General features: G+C 33.6%; 2 protein-coding genes across 7 annotated transcripts; both read left to right on the plus strand.

Annotated features, from left to right (window-relative positions):
- The first annotated feature begins 820 nt into the window (after positions 1-820).
- LOC114167089 (NAC domain-containing protein 62-like) lies at positions 821-17,258 on the plus strand. Of its 6 annotated transcripts, none has more exons than XM_028052027.1 (4): positions 821-1,081; positions 1,175-1,452; positions 14,684-14,760; positions 16,914-17,258. In XM_028052027.1, exons 1-3 carry the CDS (start codon positions 937-939, stop codon positions 14,726-14,728), a joined length of 468 nt encoding a protein of 155 aa, XP_027907828.1. In that variant the 5' UTR covers positions 821-936; the 3' UTR covers positions 14,729-14,760; positions 16,914-17,258. The 6 variants fall into 6 exon arrangements, with proteins under 6 accessions (XP_027907828.1, XP_027907829.1, XP_027907831.1 ...); XM_028052028.1 differs by having other exon boundaries at positions 14,684-14,756; XM_028052030.1 differs by lacking the exon at positions 14,684-14,760 and having other exon boundaries at positions 1,175-1,393.
- LOC114167088 lies at positions 7,316-13,691 on the plus strand. Its single transcript, XM_028052026.1, has 2 exons — positions 7,316-11,256; positions 12,312-13,691. Exon 1 carries the CDS (start codon positions 9,538-9,540, stop codon positions 10,477-10,479), a length of 942 nt encoding a protein of 313 aa, XP_027907827.1. The 5' UTR covers positions 7,316-9,537; the 3' UTR covers positions 10,480-11,256; positions 12,312-13,691.
- Positions 17,259-18,572: the final 1,314 nt, after the last annotated feature.

An 18,572-nucleotide genomic window follows, 5' to 3' on the forward strand; every position in this document is an offset into this window, starting at 1 on the left:
TTTCCACCAAACCTTTTTAAAAAGAATTACGCGTGGAAAGTAAAATGCATAAAAAAGTAAACTTGCTGGGGGAAAAGCTGAATATGAAAATCCATTTACGCGTGGAAGGAGAAAAAAAAAATTGAGGTGATAACATGAATGGTTGGAGTTCACAATCTGCTATTGGAAGTTAGCACATGACTGTTCTAAAATCTTGAAAAATATATCCACCTTTGGAGTCATGTTCTTGATTAGAAGTGGGGAACATAACAAACCTCCAAAATAAAAAGAAAAAGATACATGGAAATTCATTACCACATGGGAGAAACTTGGGGACCAAGGCTCAAATAACAAACCAATAATCAAAGTATTGCTTTTCTGAACTTCATGTAAAATCAGATTACCCAATTAACTTTTGTACTTTTAACTAATTTATTTGAAAGGCACTGCTCCTTGTGATAGAGACTCATAACGGATTATATCCCTATCGAATGATTAAATATGTTAAATAGATTTTTGTCCATTTCGTAGAAAGTGTTGTGGGCAGTGAGGAAAAAGATTCTCCTTCTCACGCGGTTTTAGTACAATACAGTCACTGCAGCATTTGTTATTACTTCACAAATTGAAAAACAAAAATTTCAAAAATTTATGTGCGTGATCTAACTTAAATTATACATGTTAATTAATTTTATATAGTTATATTACGAACTTTTTATAAAGTTGGAAAGTATGCCTCAAACTCGAATCTTGAAATATTATTATAATGTATTTTCCAACGACAACTTCTTAACTAAGGAGTCGAGTCAATGAATAGTGAATGTGGCATTATAAATTCAGTTTCGTAACACAAACACAAACACGGAAAACATTCAGTAGCATTCTACACACAACTCTGTTTCATAATCTTCCCCTGTTCCTTTCTTGTTAACTACTGAAGTCAAGTGTTCAGAAAAACCAATGAGGATTGTAGGATTGGGTTTTCGCCCCACAGATGAAGAACTCGTCGACTTCTACCTCAAACACAGATTGCTCGGTGATGATCCCCGTGTTCGCGTCATGACTGACATAGATCTTTGCGATGTTGAACCTTGGGAAGTACCAGGTAATAATCCAAAGCCAAACTCTCCATGCATGAAATCGACACTGTCCTTTTTCTTGCTCTGATCTTTGCTTCAATTTTTATCTTTTTAAATAGTGATGTTAGCAAAATCAGTAATACCATTCAAAGACCGAGAATGGTGTTTCTTCAGTCCTGTTAAATTGATGTCCTCAAATAGTAAAAGGTTTATCAGGAGAACCAAGTCTGGGTTCTGGAAACCCACTGGAAAAGACCGTGATGTTAGAAGCAGGGACACCAACACTGTCATTGGGACTAAGAAGACTCTTGTTTTCAAATATGGTCGTGCTTCCAAAGGTGTCAATTCCGACTGGTTTATTTACGAATATCATGCTCTTAACTTTCTTGAAAGCCAGGTTCGTATTTCTTTTTTGTAAGAAACTTATGACTCTGCTCGCAAATAATCTCTGTACTAAAACTACAGTGCGTAGAAGGATCGTAAACTAGTCGAACCAAGATGAGTATTTTAAAATATCTTATGTGATGAAGCTCCGACACTGTGCTCGAGCCGCGCTTCCCCGAGTCGGAAGCGCACCGGACATGGACACCCGTCGGAAGCGTGTAGGACGCGGTGTCGGACACTGATATTTGGGTCGGACACGGTCTTCCTTTTGGACGTGCGGAGAAAAGTGAAAAGTAGGTGTTGATCTTACTATTACAGTTACCTTCGCAGAGAAGAAGCTGAAAAGAAAACATAATATAAATTTAATAATAGTTATTTTATTTAATCAATTTGTTTTGATTTCACGGATTCAAAGAATTCTCTTCTGTCACATCTTCATCATTTCAATTCTTTCTCGATATAATTATTTTATTTAAGGAAATTTTAATATGTTTAATTAGTATATAATATATTATATTATAATTAATTTTAATTTACGATATCTTTTATTTTTATATTTAAATAATTTAATTTCTATTACATTAATTTATATATAATTATATAATTATATAATTAATATATTTTATAATATATGTGTCTCGTATTTCAAATAAATATAAATAAATTATTTTATATAAAAAATAAAAATAAAAATAAATACACAACTAATCTAAATTAAAAATCTTAACCAATTATATATAATCAAAGTACAAAGAAGAGAAAACTAAATTGTGGGATATTGGAAGAGATGACTTTTCATTGGAAAATAGCGGAGTTTTTCAGATTGCTAGTCTATCTCTTGATGAACCAGAATTAGAAGAAGCATTTTTCAATGAAGATAAACAAATATGAGAGCCAAACATCATAATTTACATACGTTTTTTTGTTTTTCTTTTGCTAGACTTTGTTTCTTTTATAATTGTTTATCTTGATTTCCATTAGACCATGAAATATAATTGGTAGAGGTAAAACTTATGAGAATATAAATCTGGCAGAGCCGGTTAGATATTCTCTCATAAATTTTATTCTCAGAAAGACAAGATATAACGGGGGAAAGGAAAATATAGAAAATGTGAACATATAAACATAAAAGGTATGACCGACATGCCCGATCTCATCTGGGACTTATAGTTCTGTCGGCTCTACTGGCCTTAACATGCCCGATCTACAAAGGGTATCCTAGCGAATACACACCACTTCAATTACACAGATATTCTAAAAGGTATCCAAGGATTTCTCGCTCTGATACCAGAGAAAAGAGAAGAGGGGAATATAAACATAAAAGAGGTAAAACTTATGAGAATATAAATCTGGCAAAGCCGGTTAGATATTCTCTCATAAATTTTATTCTCAGAAAGACAAGATATGAGAAAAGAGAAGAGGGGAATATAAACATAAAAGAGGTAAAACTTATGAGAATATAAATCTGGCAGAGCCGGTTAGATATTCTCTCATAAATTTTATTCTCAGAAAGACAAGATATAAACAGAAAAAAAAAGTAAACAGAAAAAAATAAATTATGTGCATCATATGTTTTTAAGCCTTTAAATGATTATCGCATCTTTTTAATAAATATTACTCAGGGCATCCGTAGATGCCTAAAAGGAAACTACTCCATAAAGACTTACTCAGGTTCCAGTGGGAGAGGGGAGAGATCTGAAGTTCCTCGTTTATTTATGATTGAAAGCAAAGTATACAAGGGGGGGAAGATAGAGAGAGAGATTTGTAGAGAGAAGGCAGAGGAAAGAGTAAGCAAGGTTAAGAGAGAGGGGGAGGTTCTGAGTTTCTTGCCCAGCATAAGGGTCTTACAGACTCTTTTATAGAAAAAATTTTGACTTGTAACCTGTTGAACCGGTTTTAAATGACCGGTTACTTGTAGTGTCGGTCATGTGATAACTGTGTTGCTTTACCCTTCAGTCTATTACTCAGATAAGAGTAAAATTACTGTGTCACAGGTAAAACTTTCTCTATTGTCCTTTTCTGGAGACCATAGTGGACGTTAAGTCTTCTTGGTCTTCTTCAAGGATTTGATCAGAGTCTTCATTGTCTGAGGGAAAAGAAGATCCAGGTGTTCCTTGTCCATGGCTTCCTGTTTCTTCGTAGATTTCTCTGTATATCCTTTCCTTTTCAAATCTCTTTACTAGTAAAGGACTGGCTTCAATGGGGAAAGGATGGAATTTATTTCCCATAAACTTTTTCCAATATATCTTGGTGTTTACGGTTTCTTTCAGAAGGATGTATTCGGAGTTATCCTTTCTAGAGAAATTCCAGTTTGATCCTTCAACATATGCCTTCCAGAGCTGGTACTGGTAAAGCTTTTCTTTGTTTAAAGTTAGTCCTTTCAAGGTTCCATGTTGTAGATGGACATGGGCCTCAGGATTTGACTCTGTATATAGTTTTATCACATGAGTTGCCACGCTGTCAGGGTTTTTGGCACTCTTGGGAGAAGAGGTAATTTGTAGGCAGATGCTGGTCATATATTCTGCCTGTATCTCATTTACTACCGAATTTATTTCTTGGGTAAGAGAGTTGAACTTTTCGGTAGGGGGGATGATAAGTGTTTGGAGACATCCTGCCTCTAATAATAGGGAAGGACATATAATCACGTCTCTGTATAGTTGGTTTCTGAAGGTCTTTAAATCAATTTGGGCCTTCCTAAAGATGAACTTGATCTGGCAAGTACATTTGGTGGATACTGTTTTACAATAGTCAGAGGACTCTTGACACGGTGTCTTTGTATCAAAATATGTTTGGGGTTTAACAAATAAACCGTTGTAATTTTGTGTTTCAGCATGTACTTCAAACAAGAATTCTTGTATGACATCAAATTTTGCGAGGAAAATGTTTGGGTTTATTTGTGGTGAAAAACTGCAAGAGGCAGCATAGGTATGTGTTTGGGTTTTGGGTTCGAATGCCATTCCTGTCTTTATTTTTTCTTCGTCAATAGTTCCTAGTTTTAAAGCCATTTGAGCTTCTTCTAGGGAATTAAAACCTTTGTATGTAGACCAGAATTGGTCATGTTTTGCCTCAGAGAGGTCTTTGTATGAAGTATAAACTCCTTTGTTTGGCCCTGTAATTAAGGCATAATGTGTAAATCCTTTCCCAGAGGGAGAGGCTGATGAAGTTAATAAAACTCCTTTGTTATCTGCATTGCAGAAATTGTATAATGCACTAATGATGCTTTGTTTCACCTTAGTGACTTGTTGTTCATTCTGAACTGTGTACTTTGGAATATTTCAAATGTTGTCAATTAAAACATTTAATTTGACGTTTGTGTTGTCTCTACCAGGGAAATGGTAGGTATTTGTAAGTATTGGCAACTCTTGTTTGCCATATTTTGTGTATTGGTCCACCACAAAAGGGGACTTTACTGATTTAGGACCTAGAGGTCCTTTCTTTGTATTTTGTATAAATTCCATTCTGGGATTTTTGTACCTATAATAAGAGCAAAGAGGTTAGGCAATAAAATGTCTAATCATGTGAAGGTGTTGTTTTAAGGCCATGATGTTGGCCTTATACGAGGCAAGTGTATAGGCGTATTGAAAGGGGTTGTATGGGAATAATTCATTCCTTCTTCGCCTTAACTTGGATAATTTTCTTTTAAACCTTTTTATTAGTCTAGATATTTCGATGGCAGGATTAGGACTAAAAATAGGACTAATTCCTCTTGGTCTTAATGATTGTATTGTGATCCTGAAACGGAATCCAGGAGGGATCTCAGGATCTTCAATGTGTATCATATCCATGTATTCGATTGTATAGGAGATTCTTTTGAATCTTACTTTTGTATGATGTACCTGGAAAGGATATCAGCAAACATATTGTCAGATCCTTTGATATGTTCAAAATTTATTATTTTTCCGGAGTTTATATAGTCTCTGAAAAGTAGCCATCGTCTGTGAGGCTTTTTGTCATTATTTATTTGGTTTTTTCCATAGGAAACAATTGCTTCGCAATCAGTTCTAATGGTTATTTCTGGTTTATTTATCAAAAATAATTTAAATGCTTCTAAGGCATGTATAATTGCATTGACCTCATAATCAGTGCTAGTCTGGTAAACTTGTGATTTTACGGTATATTTTCCAGAAGCATACCTGCATATTTGTTCATCTTTTTTAGACAGATATTTATTTTTCTTTCTTTTAGGATGGCCAGATTACTTAGTTCTTGAATGTGATGGATGTGAAGCTGGATGGGGAGCCATCCTAAAAAGAAAGAAAAATAAATATCTGTCTAAAAAAGATGAACAAATATGCAGGTATGCTTCTGGAAAATATACCGTAAAACCACAAGTTTACCAGACTAGCACTGATTATGAGGTCAATGCAATTATACATGCCTTAGAAGCATTTAAATTATTTTTGATAAATAAACCAGAAATAACCATTAGAACTGATTGCGAAGCAATTGTTTCCTATGGAAAAAACCAAATAAATAATGACAAAAAGCCTCACAGACGATGGCTACTTTTCAGAGACTATATAAACTCCGGAAAAATAATAAATTTTGAACATATCAAAGGATCTGACAATATGTTTGCTGATATCCTTTCCAGGTACATCATACAAAAGTAAGATTCAAAAGAATCTACTATACAATCGAATACATGGATATGATACACATTGAAGATCCTGAGATCCCTCCTGGATTCCGTTTCAGGATCACAATACAATCATTAAGACCAAGAGGAATTAGTCCTATTTTTAGTCCTAATCCTGCCATCGAAATATCTAGACTAATAAAAAGGTTTAAAAGAAAATTATCCAAGTTAAGGCGAAGAAGGAATGAATTATTCCCACACAACCCCTTTCAATACGCCTATACACTTGCCTCGTATAAGGCCAACATCATGGCCTTAAAACAACACCTTCACATGATTAGACATTTTATTGCCTAACCTCTTTGCTCTTATTATAGGTACAAAAATCCCAGAATGGAATTTATACAAAATACAAAGAAAGGACCTCTAGGTCCTAAATCAGTAAAGTCCCCTTTTGTGGTGGACCAATACACAAAATATGGCAAACAAGAGTTGCCAATACTTACAAATACCTACCATTTCCCTGGTAGAGACAACACAAACGTCAAATTAAATGTTTTAATTGACAACATTTGGAATATTCCAAAGTACACAGTTCAGAATGAACAACAAGTCACTAAGGTGAAACAAAGCATCATTAGTGCATTATACAATTTCTGCAATGCAGATAACAAAGGAGTTTTATTAACTTCATCAGCCTCTCCCTCTGGGAAAGGATTTACACATTATGCCTTAATTACAGGGCCAAACAAAGGAGTTTATACTTCATACAAAGACCTCTCTGAGGCAAAACAGGACCAATTCTGGTCTACATACAAAGGTTTTAATTCCCTAGAAGAAGCTCAAATGGCTTTAAAACTAGGAACTATTGACGAAGAAAAAATAAAGACAGGAATGGCATTCGAACCCAAAACCCAAACACATACCTATGCTGCCTCTTGCAGTTTTTCACCACAAATAAACCCAAACATTTTCCTCGCAAAATTTGATGTCATACAAGAATTCTTGTTTGAAGTACATGCTGAAACACAAAATTACAACGGTTTATTTGTTAAACCCCAAACATATTTTGATACAAAGACACCGTGTCAAGAGTCCTCTGACTATTGTAAAACAGTATCCACCAAATGTACTTGCCAGATCAAGTTCATCTTTAGGAAGGCCCAAATTGATTTAAAGACCTTCAGAAACCAACTATACAGAGACGTGATTATATGTCCTTCCCTATTATTAGAGGCAGGATGTCTCCAAACACTTATCATCCCCCCTACCGAAAAGTTCAACTCTCTTACCCAAGAAATAAATTCGGTAGTAAATGAGATACAGGCAGAATATATGACCAGCATCTGCCTACAAATTACCTCTTCTCCCAAGAGTGCCAAAAACCCTGACAGCGTGGCAACTCATGTGATAAAACTATATACAGAGTCAAATCCTGAGGCCCATGTCCATCTACAACATGGAACCTTGAAAGGACTAACTTTAAACAAAGAAAAGCTTTACCAGTACCAGCTCTGGAAGGCATATGTTGAAGGATCAAACTGGAATTTCTCTAGAAAGGATAACTCCGAATACATCCTTCTGAAAGAAACCGTAAACACCAAGATATATTGGAAAAATTTTATGGGAAATAAATTCCATCCTTTCCCCATTGAAGCCAGTCCTTTACTAGTAAAGAGATTTGAAAAGGAAAGGATATACAGAGAAATCTACGAAGAAACAGGAAGCCATGGACAAGGAACACCTGGATCTTCTTTTCCCTCAGACAATGAAGACTCTGATCAAATCCTTGAAGAAGACCAAGAAGACTTAACGTCCACTATGGTCTCCAGAAAAGGACAATAGAGAAAGTTTTACCTGTGACACAGTAATTTTACTCTTATCTGAGTAATAGACTGAAGGGTAAAGCAACACAGTTATCACATGACCGACACTACAAGTAACCGGTCATTTAGAACCGGTTCAACAGGTTACAAGTCAAAATTTTTTCTATAAAAGAGTCTGTAAGACCCTTATGCTGGGCAAGAAACTCAAAACCTCCCCCTCTCTCTTAACCTTGCTTACTCTTTCCTCTGCCTTCTCTCTACAAATCTCTCTCTCTATCTTCCCCCCCTTGTATACTTTGCTTTCAATCATAAATAAACGAGGAACTTCAGATCTCTCCCCTCTCCCACTGGAACCTGAGTAAGTCTTTATGGAGTAGTTTCCTTTTAGGCATCTACGGATGCCCTGAGTAATATTTATTAAAAAGATGCGATAATCATTTAAAGGCTTAAAAACATATGATGCACATAATTTATTCTTTCTGTTTACTTTTTTTCTGTTTATATCTTGTCTTTCTGAGAATAAAATTTATGAGAGAATATCTAACCTGCTTTGCAAGATTTATATTCTCATAAGTTTTACCTCTTTTATGTTTATATTCCCCTCTTCTCTTTTCTCATATCTTGTCTTTCTGAGAATAAAATTTATGAGAGAATATCTAACCGGCTTTGCCAGATTTATATTCTCATAAGTTTTACCTCTTTTATGTTTATATTCCCCTCTTCTCTTTTCTCTGGTATCAGAGCGAGAAATCCTTGGATACCTTTTAGAATATCTGTGTAATTGAAGTGGTGTGTATTCGCTAGGATACCCTTTGTAGATCGGGCATGTTAAGGCCAGTAGAGCCGACAGAACTATAAGTCCCAGATGATCTCTCTTTGTGGGTTGAGGAATACTTTGCATATTGCGGCACTCTTTACACTTATATTTTCTTTTATATGTTTTTAATCTAACAGAAACAATCAAACAATGCGCGTATTCTAGGTTATATTGCTTGTAGTGGCCATATAACTACGGAGCATATATTAAGAGGAGTGTTAACAACACTTGGGTATAACAACCCCTTGGCTCGCAGTTGAGGTACACGAAGTCAGATTTGTTTTTAAAAAAAAAAAAAAAAAAAAAGGAGTTTTTGAGCCTTATGATTATTTATATTCTTTTATAAGTATTACTCTACAGTGTATTCCGTAGATTCCTGCCTCTCCTACTACTGCTTTTCCGCTTTGCCTGCTTACTACTGCTTTGCTCAAGTTACACTGCTCTCTTATTTTACTGTTTTAAAATATTTGTTTTTATTATGGATAACATACAGCCATTTTTGGGCTCCGACTACAAATCAGCGTTAACCGCTGTAGAAAAAATTACAAGCTCTCCTCCTGTAGGATATAAAAAACCTACTCCAGAGGTAGACCCTGTACACACAGTCCTTATAGGACAAAATAACACTATAATAGCTCTTCTAGAAGAAGTTTCTAGAAAATTGAATCATATTATTGATTCTACTAAAAAGACAAACATGTCCAAAGACATGGATGGTCTTATAAAGCAAATATCAAAACTGTCCCTAGGGACACATACACCTATAAAAACAACTTTTAAAAATTCACAAAAGTTTATCAAAGTGATAACCAAAAAGGATTCAAAAGCTGCAAGTACCAACGCAGCACCCTCTTCAAACAGTAATAATAGTTTGTAATGATAGCACAAACCAATACCTCTACACAAACACAAACTGATAATATTAATATGAATAGTACAACAGAAACTAGTAGCACACAAAGATTCCCTGGAACCCCCAGAAGACTAAGGGAACATCAGACTAGAAGTCAAAATCTTATACAACATCCAGGAATCTTAGATAGATTCTTAAACAGACAAACAACTACTAATGTTAGAAGATTAGAAGATTTAGTAGATATACAACAAAATACAGATATAGGATCTAACTCAAGGATAGATTCCTTGAATCCTAGACAATTATACAACATAGGGTGGTTGAGTTCTGAACGAACCAGCCTTTACCGATATAGGAGAATAGAAGATTTTCATCTCCCTGACAACACCTATGAGATAATCCCACTAATATCTCCACAAACAGGAAGACAATTACTAAACCAACAAGGAAGATATGTCCACATGGGATTAATTACCATTGGAGTAAGATCCTTAGCCAGACATATGATCGGAGCTAGAGCTTTGATAGTTCTACACGATTCAAGATTTCAAAATAATGATTCACAAAGTGTAATAGGGATTTTAGAGGTAGACCTAAATCAACCCTTTTCCCTTATTTATCTTGCTCCAAATTTCACACTAACTTTACAAGATTTTATAAATCACATAAACTTGGAAGTACAAACAATAGGTTTTGGACCCGATTGGATGGGTGAAAATCTACATTTAGATATAACCTTCATAGGAAGAATAAGTAATCATATTTCTTCCATGTATAGGATAAATACTAGACCATTAGAAGAAGCCATTAGTTCTCATGTACACAATTCTTACCTGCTCAAGCCTTCACAAGAAGAAATGAAGGACATTTATGGCAAACACATTTACCCAGAGAAGAAAATAACTCAATTACAGCCCCTTCATCTGCCATCTTACACAACAGGTCTAGAGGACTTAGTCTAAGTTTTGTGGATTATACAAATATACCACAAATTGACTTAGAACAAGATAGGGTAGTTGAAAATAGGTATAGAACCTCAGCCATACCTGATAACGAACACATTTCCATGATGAATATCTTACAATACGAAGAAGATGAAGATGATGAAATGACTGAAGAAGAATGGAATCATCATCAAAAAATTATCGCCATGTATAGACAAGGATATTTGAATCCCTCTACAAACACAAATACTGAAAATATTTATGATGAGACAGACGATATCATAAATAATTTCCTTGACAACTTGAATCTAGACAAAGAAGATAGCTCTTCAGTAATATCAGAACCTTTATCTACAATAGGTTTCGTCAATACAAGTGTAGGATCAGTAAACCCCAACAGTTATCAGTTAGATCATGGTGGTACACAAGATTATCCTACTGGGTTCATACCTAGAGAATCCCCAACAAGTGTTATCCTTTCAGATAATCAATATACAACACAGGGAAAAAGACTTCCAATAGAACCAAATTTCCCATTACCAAATCTTTTATTAAATATAGGAGGAATTGACCCTCAGTTATTACCAACATACATTGAACAATGGACTGCTACTGTAATCCGTGATTATGGTATCCATTACGAAAAAGAAGTTCAATCTTCACAAGAAATGATTGCCAAAGGTGAAACCTATTTAGGTGATATAGCCAGAGCATGTTGGGAATCTTTTAAACAAAAATACCCAACAGAATTAAATACATTAGTGATCGAACCTGGTCCTAATATTTATAATTTTTGTTCTCTAATACAAAGAAACTCAGAACCTCCCCCTCTCTCTTAACCTTGCTTACTCTTTCCTCTGCCTTCTCTCTACAAATCTCTCTCTATCTTCCCCCCCTTGTATACTTTGCTTTCAATCATAAAAAAACGAGGAACTTCAGATCTCTCCCCTCTCCCACTGGAACCTGAGTAAGTCTTTATGGAGTAGTTTCCTTTTAGGCATCTACGGATGCCCTGAGTAATATTTATTAAAAAGATGCGATAATCATTTAAAGGCTTAAAAACATATGATGCACATAATTTATTCTTTCTGTTTACTTTTTTTCTGTTTATATCTTGTCTTTCTTAGAATAAAATTTATGAGAGGGGAATATAAACATAAAAGAGGTAAAACTTATGAGAATATAAATCTGGCAAAGCCGGTTAGATATTCTCTCATAAATTTTATTCTCAGAAAGACAAGATATGAGAAAAGAGAAGAGGGGAATATAAACATAAAAGAGGTAAAACTTATGAGAATATAAATCTGGCAAAGCCGGTTAGATATTCTCTCATAAATTTTATTCTCAGAGAAAAGAGAAGGGGGGAATATAAACATAAAAGAGGTAAAACTTATGAGAATATAAATCTGGCAAAGCCGGTTAGATATTCTCTCATAAATTTTATTGAGAAAAGAGAAGAGGGGAATATAAACATAAAAGAGGTAAAACTTATGAGAATATAAATCTGGCAAAGCCGGTTAGATATTCTCTCATAAATTTTATTCTCAGAAAGACAAGATATAAACAGAAAAAAAGTAAACAGAAAGAATAAATTATGTGCATCATATGTTTTTAAGCCTTTAAATGATTATCGCATCTTTTTAATAAATATTACTCAGGGCATCCGTAGATGCCTAAAAGGAAACTACTCCATAAAGACTTACTCAGGTTCCAGTGGGAGAGGGGAGAGATCTGAAGTTCCTCGTTTATTTATGATTGAAAGCAAAGTATACAAGGGGGGGAAGATAGAGAGAGAGATTTGTAGAGAGAAGGCAGAGGAAAGAGTAAGCAAGGTTAAGAGAGAGGGGGAGGTTCTGAGTTTCTTGCCCAGCATAAGGGTCTTACAGACTCTTTTATAGAAAAAATTTTAACTTGTAACCTGTTGAACCGGTTTTAAATGACCAATTACTTGTAGTGTCGGTCATGTGATAACTGTGTTGCTTTACCCTTCAGTCTATTACTCAGATAAGAGTAAAATTACTGTGTCACAGGTAAAACTTTCTCTATTGTCCTTTTCTGGAGACCATAGTGGACGTTAAGTCTTCTTGGTCTTCTTCAAGGATTTGATCAGAGTCTTCATTGTCTGAGGGAAAAGAAGATCCAGGTGTTCCTTGTCCATGGCTTCCTGTTTCTTCGTAGATTTCTCCGTATATCCTTTCCTTTTCAAATCTCTTTACTAGTAAAGGACTGGCTTCAATGGGGAAAGGATGGAATTTATTTCCCATAAACTTTTTCCAATATATCTTGGTGTTTACGGTTTCTTTCAGAAGGATGTATTCGGAGTTATCCTTTCTAGAGAAATTCCAGTTTGATCCTTCAACATATGCCTTCCAGAGGTGGTACTGGTAAAGCTTTTCTTTGTTTAAAGTTAGTCCTTTCAAGGTTCCATGTTGTAGATGGACATGGGCCTCAGGATTTGACTCTGTATATAGTTTTATCACATGAGTTGCCACGCTGTCAGGGTTTTTGGCACTCTTGGGAGAAGAGGTAATTTGTAGGCAGATGCTGGTCATATATTCTGCCTGTATCTCATTTACTACCGAATTTATTTCTTGGGTAAGAGAGTTGAACTTTTCGGTAGGGGGGATGATAAGTGTTTGGAGACATCCTGCCTCTAATAATAGGGAAGGACATATAATCACGTCTCTGTATAGTTGGTTTCTGAAGGTCTTTAAATCAATTTGGGCCTTCCTAAAGATGAACTTGATCTGGCAAGTACATTTGGTGGATACTGTTTTACAATAGTCAGAGGACTCTTGACACAGTGTCTTTGTATCAAAATATGTTTGGGGTTTAACAAATAAACCGTTGTAATTTTGTGTTTCAGCATGTACTTCAAACAAGAATTCTTGTATGACATCAAATTTTGCGAGGAAAATGTTTGGGTTTATTTGTGGTGAAAAACTGCAAGAGGCAGCATAGGTATGTGTTTGGGTTTTGGGTTCGAATGCCATTCCCGTCTTTATCTTTTCTTCGTCAATAGTTCCTAGTTTTAAAGTCATTTGAGCTTCTTCTAGGGAATTAAAACCTTTGTATGTAGACCAGAATTGGTCCTGTTTTGCCTCAGAGAGGTCTTTGTATGAAGTATAAACTCCTTTGTTTGGCCCTGTAATTAAGGCATAATGTGTAAATCCTTTCCCAGAGGGAGAGGCTGATGAAGTTAATAAAACTCCTTTGTTATCTGCATTGCAGAAATTGTATAATGCACTAATGATGCTTTGTTTCACCTTAGTGACTTGTTGTTCATTCTGAACTGTGTACTTTGGAATATTCCAAATGTTGTCAATGAAAACATTTAATTTGACGTTTGTGTTGTCTCTACTAGGGAAATGGTAGGTATTTGTAAGTATTGGCAACTCTTGTTTACCATATTTTGTGTATTGGTCCACCACAAAAGGGGACTTTACTGATTTAGGACCTAGAGGTCCTTTCTTTGTATTTTGTATAAATTCCATTCTGGGATTTTTGTACCTGTAATAAGAGCAAAGAGGTTAGGCAATAAAATGTCTAATCATGTGAAGGTGTTGTTTTAAGGCCATGATGTTGGCCTTATACGAGGCAAGTGTATAGGCGTATTGAAAGGGGTTGTGTGGGAATAATTCATTCCTTCTTCGCCTTAACTTGGATAATTTTCTTTTAAACCTTTTTATTAGTCTAGATATTTCAATGGCAGGATTAGGACTAAAAATAGGACTAATTCCTCTTGGTCTTAATGATTGTATTGTGATCCTGAAACGGAATCCAGGAGGGATCTCAGGATCTTCAATGTGTATCATATCCATGTATTCGATTGTATAGAAGATTCTTTTGAATCTTACTTTTGTATGATGTACCTGGAAAGGATATCAGCAAACATATTGTCAGATCCTTTGATATGTTCAAAATTTATTATTTTTCCGGAGTTTATATAGTCTCTGAAAAGTAGCCATCGTCTATGAGGCTTTTTGTCATTATTTATTTGGTTTTTTCCATATGAAACAATTGCTTCGCAATCAGTTCTAATGGTTATTTCTGGTTTATTTATCAAAAATAATTTAAATGCTTCTAAGGCATGTATAATTGCATTGACCTCATAATCAGTGCTAGTCTGGTAAACTTGTGGTTTTACGGTATATTTTCCAGAAGCATACCTGCATATTTGTTCATCTTTTTTAGACAGATATTTATTTTTCTTTCTTTTTAGGATGGCTCCCCATCCAGCTTCACATCCATCACATTCAAGAACTAAGTAATCTGAATCTAATGGTAATTGCAAAGTAGGTAATTTATTTACCCTTTGTTTTATATCTTGGACTAGTTTTATGTCTTCAGAATTGAATTTTCTTTCTCCTTTTAGAGAAGTTTTATTGTATAAAGGGGCCGTGTATTTTCCTAAATCTGGGATGACATTTCTAGCATAATTTAAAAGTCCCAAAAAGGATCTTAATGTTTTTATGGCTTCCATTTTGTCAGGAAAGTCTTGTATTTTCTTAGAAATATGGGGTTGGAGTTTAATAGTTCCATTACCTATTTCTGTTCCAAGGAACTCAATGAAATTTTTACAAATTTCCATCTTTCCTTTTGATATAATTAAACCATATCTTTCAAGTTTGTATAGTACTTGTTTTAAGTGGAGATAATGGTCTTCTTTTGTTTTGGAAAAAATAAGTATATCGTCTATATAGACACATGTAAAAGATTTGCAGTCGTTAAAATGTTATCCATTTTTCTTTGAAAAATTGCTGGAGCATTTTTAAGACCAAAAGGTATCACATGCCATTCGTATAATCCTTCAGAACAGGAGAATGCTGTCCATTTTATGGATTCTGGTTCCATTTTTACTTGATGGAATCCACTTTTGAGATCGAATTTTGAAAACCATTTTGCGTTCTGAATTCGGTTTATAAGAATTTCTTTAGATGGAATCGTATATCCATCTTCAATTGTATTATCGTTCAAACATTTATAGTTGTAAACCATTCTAGATTTACCTCTTTTTTGTTCAGAAGATTTATTTACTATGAAAGCAGGACTCCTGTGAGGGCTTTCACTTGGAGCTATTACTTTCAATTTTAGTAGGTGGTCGATATGCATTCGACATTCTTCTTGTTCCCAGTTATTAAACTGTATATCTTTAGTTTTTATAATTAGATCTGGGTTAATTATGTTTAATTTACAAGTAATGGGGTCACGGTCCCAAAATTTTGTAGGATCTTCTCCTATTATGCTAGTTTTATTTAACCTATCCAAGATCTGTTGGATATTATCAAAAGTGATTGTTTTGGATATTTTTATGGATGAAAAAGAATCCATAGTATTATCTGAATAATAATCTATATCTTCTAAATTTTCTTTCATACAATCACATTTTTCTGGGGAATTAGGGTTAGTACATGAGCATTCCTCAGGGGATTGTCTCATATGGCTATCTCCACTAATTATGGGTGACATTTGTGTTTTGTCACTAATAGTGACGTAATCTTTATTTATAGTGATAGCTCTATTCTGGCCTAAAATAAAATCTAGGCCAATGATCATATGTTGTTTTGAAGGGACCAGGTTTTCTACCCGTATCGTTCTAAGGTGTATTTTTTGGCCAAAAAGGTCACAATTTGTGCTAAATTGAAGAGAAACATTGTTTATTTCTTCGTCATTTATCATTATTATCCCAGACATAGTTCTGGTTTTTCGTATATGTTTACTCTTAGTAATCATATATGAAGGTACTTTTGTTTTACAGACAACTGTCTCTGAACATCCTGTGTCTATGAGGGCCTGTATGATTTCTTCTTTAGCAGGGTTTTCGTTTTGTTTAGGAAAGTTTAATTTTACTAATACCTTGACAGATATTAGTTGTCTTTCATTACAAACTAATGGGATACATTCTGTGGTTCCCATCATATTATTTTGTATGTTGCTTGTTCCAGAATCTTGGATTATTTGTTCTATACGAAGGATTTTTTCTTCGAGGTTATTTATTCTGGTTTCTAAAATTGAAGTTCTAGTATCAATTATGTTTTTATCTTTTATGTTCTCTTTTTGTTCTAAAAAGATTGGTATTTCTAGTATTTTTAGATGTGTTGTAATACATTTTATACAAAAAATTTTGTAGCATAAAGGACAATGAGCCCTTTGTGATTTATGAAAATATCTATCACAATACTGGCAGAGAATAGATGTTGGTCCTGAAAAGTATTGTAATGTATGGGAACATGTATTTGTTTCAGTTATATTCATTAGATAATATCCAGAATCATCTAATATTTCACCTAATTCATTGTATTTGTCGTTTAATTCGAAATTATTTTCTTTAGGGTAGATTTGGATGAATTCATTATTTGTGAAATCATTTATTAAATCATAATTTTTGGGTTGCTTTTCTAGATTAATTTCATCACTGAATTCTGTTATACTAACTACTGATAATATTTCAGAATCAGTAGATACATCTTCGTCAATTGGAAGAAGATTCATGTGGCAGGATTTTATAAGCTCTGCTTCTTTTGTGTAAAGATTTGTTATGTTTGGACAATCTCTTGAAAAATGTCCAGTTTGGTTACAAGCATAACACTTTAATGCTTGTTTGTAATTTTTATTTTCTCTAAATTTTCTGACATGCCTGTCAGGGTTTAGAGTAGGTTTTCTAGAATTTGAAGATCTTATTGTATAAGTTTTTCTAGGATTTGAAGGTTTTTGTATAGAAGATTGAGACCTTTGACTGTAAGATTGGTTATATTTAGGTCTTCTTCTGGGAATATACTTTCTGTTAGGTCTGTTTTGATGGTATTGTTGTGGAGACACATCATTAGTAATATTTTTTTACTAATGCTTTATATTTTATTATGATGTAGTTTAAACATTAAAAATATATTTTATCATGATGTAATTTTTACTTATTGAAAATAACAGTAAAAACAAAACAAAACAAATTATATATATATATATTAGGAAATATTATTTTAATTAAATAGGTGTGTGTAAAAAAAATATATATATATATATGAAGAATCTTTTAAAAAAAAATATATAGAAAAAAAGAAGAAGAAGAAGAGATAAGAAGATAAGAAGAAAAAAAAAGAAGAAAAAGAAGATAAGATAAGATAAGATAAGAAGAAAAAAAAAATCTAAAGAGATAAACATTATCTCTTAATTAATGAATGCAATGATTACTTAAAAGGATAAGCACATGGATGTTATATATATATAGAATGAAGGTTACGTGAGAAAGTGAGAAAGAAAGAAAGAAAGAAAGAAGGAAAGAAAGAAAGAAAGAAAATGGGAGAGAGAAAGAGAGAAAGAAAGAAAGAAGAGAGAGAAAGAGAAAGAGAAATAGAAAGAAGAGAGAGAAAGTTTAAAGCAAAGATTCAAAGAGATTCTAGTCCTCTACAAATATTATTAGTGTGCTCTTTTCAATCAATAAGGTAAGGGGGGAGTGAGGTTAAGCTCTTATATATTAATCTTGATGAGCTCATGGGTTTTATATTAATCTTTTATTTATTTTGACTCATATATTATTCTTTTTACTTTCATTTAACTTATTTTCATTTATTATCCTCTTATATTTATTTTATTTAATCTCCAATTATATACTGATCCTGTTTATTTATTTATTTTATTTAATCTCCAAATATGTATTGATCCTATTTATTTATTTTATTTTTTATTTATCTCCAGTTACGCACTGGTCCTATTTATTTATTTATTTTATTTTATTTACCTCCAGTTACGCACTGGTCCTATTTATTTATTTTATTTTATTTACCTCCAGTTACGCACTGGTCCTATTTTATTTTATTTACCTCCAGTTACGCACTGGTCCTATTTATTTATTTTATTTTATTTACCTCCAGTTACGCACTGGTCCTATTTATTTATTTATTTTATTTTATTTACCTCCAGTTACGCACTGGTCCTATTTATTTATTTATTTTATTTTATTTACCTCCAGTTACGCACTTGTCCTATTTATTTATTTTATTTTATTTACCTCCAGTTACGCACTAGTCCTATTTATTTATTTTATTTTTATCTCCAGTTATGCACTGGTCCTGTTTATTTATTTCAATTAATATATCTCCAGTTATGCACTGGTC

Source organism: Vigna unguiculata, chromosome 10 (assembly GCF_004118075.2).
Source record: "Vigna unguiculata cultivar IT97K-499-35 chromosome 10, ASM411807v1, whole genome shotgun sequence".
NCBI classification, from domain to species: Eukaryota; Viridiplantae; Streptophyta; class Magnoliopsida; order Fabales; family Fabaceae; genus Vigna; species Vigna unguiculata.

Bases quoted from the DNA above. Each gene is read 5' to 3' on its own strand.
- LOC114167089 (XM_028052027.1), top strand. From the start codon at position 937: ATGAGGATTGTAGGATTGGGTTTTCGCCCCACAGATGAAGAACTCGTC. The intron at 1,082-1,174 runs GTAATAATCCAA...CTTTTTAAATAG, and splicing joins TGAACCTTGGGAAGTACCAG to TGATGTTAGCAAAATCAGTA. The intron at 1,453-14,683 runs GTTCGTATTTCT...CTTTCTTTTTAG, and splicing joins TTAACTTTCTTGAAAGCCAG to GATGGCTCCCCATCCAGCTT.
- LOC114167088 (XM_028052026.1), top strand. From the start codon at position 9,538: ATGATAGCACAAACCAATACCTCTACACAAACACAAACTGATAATATT.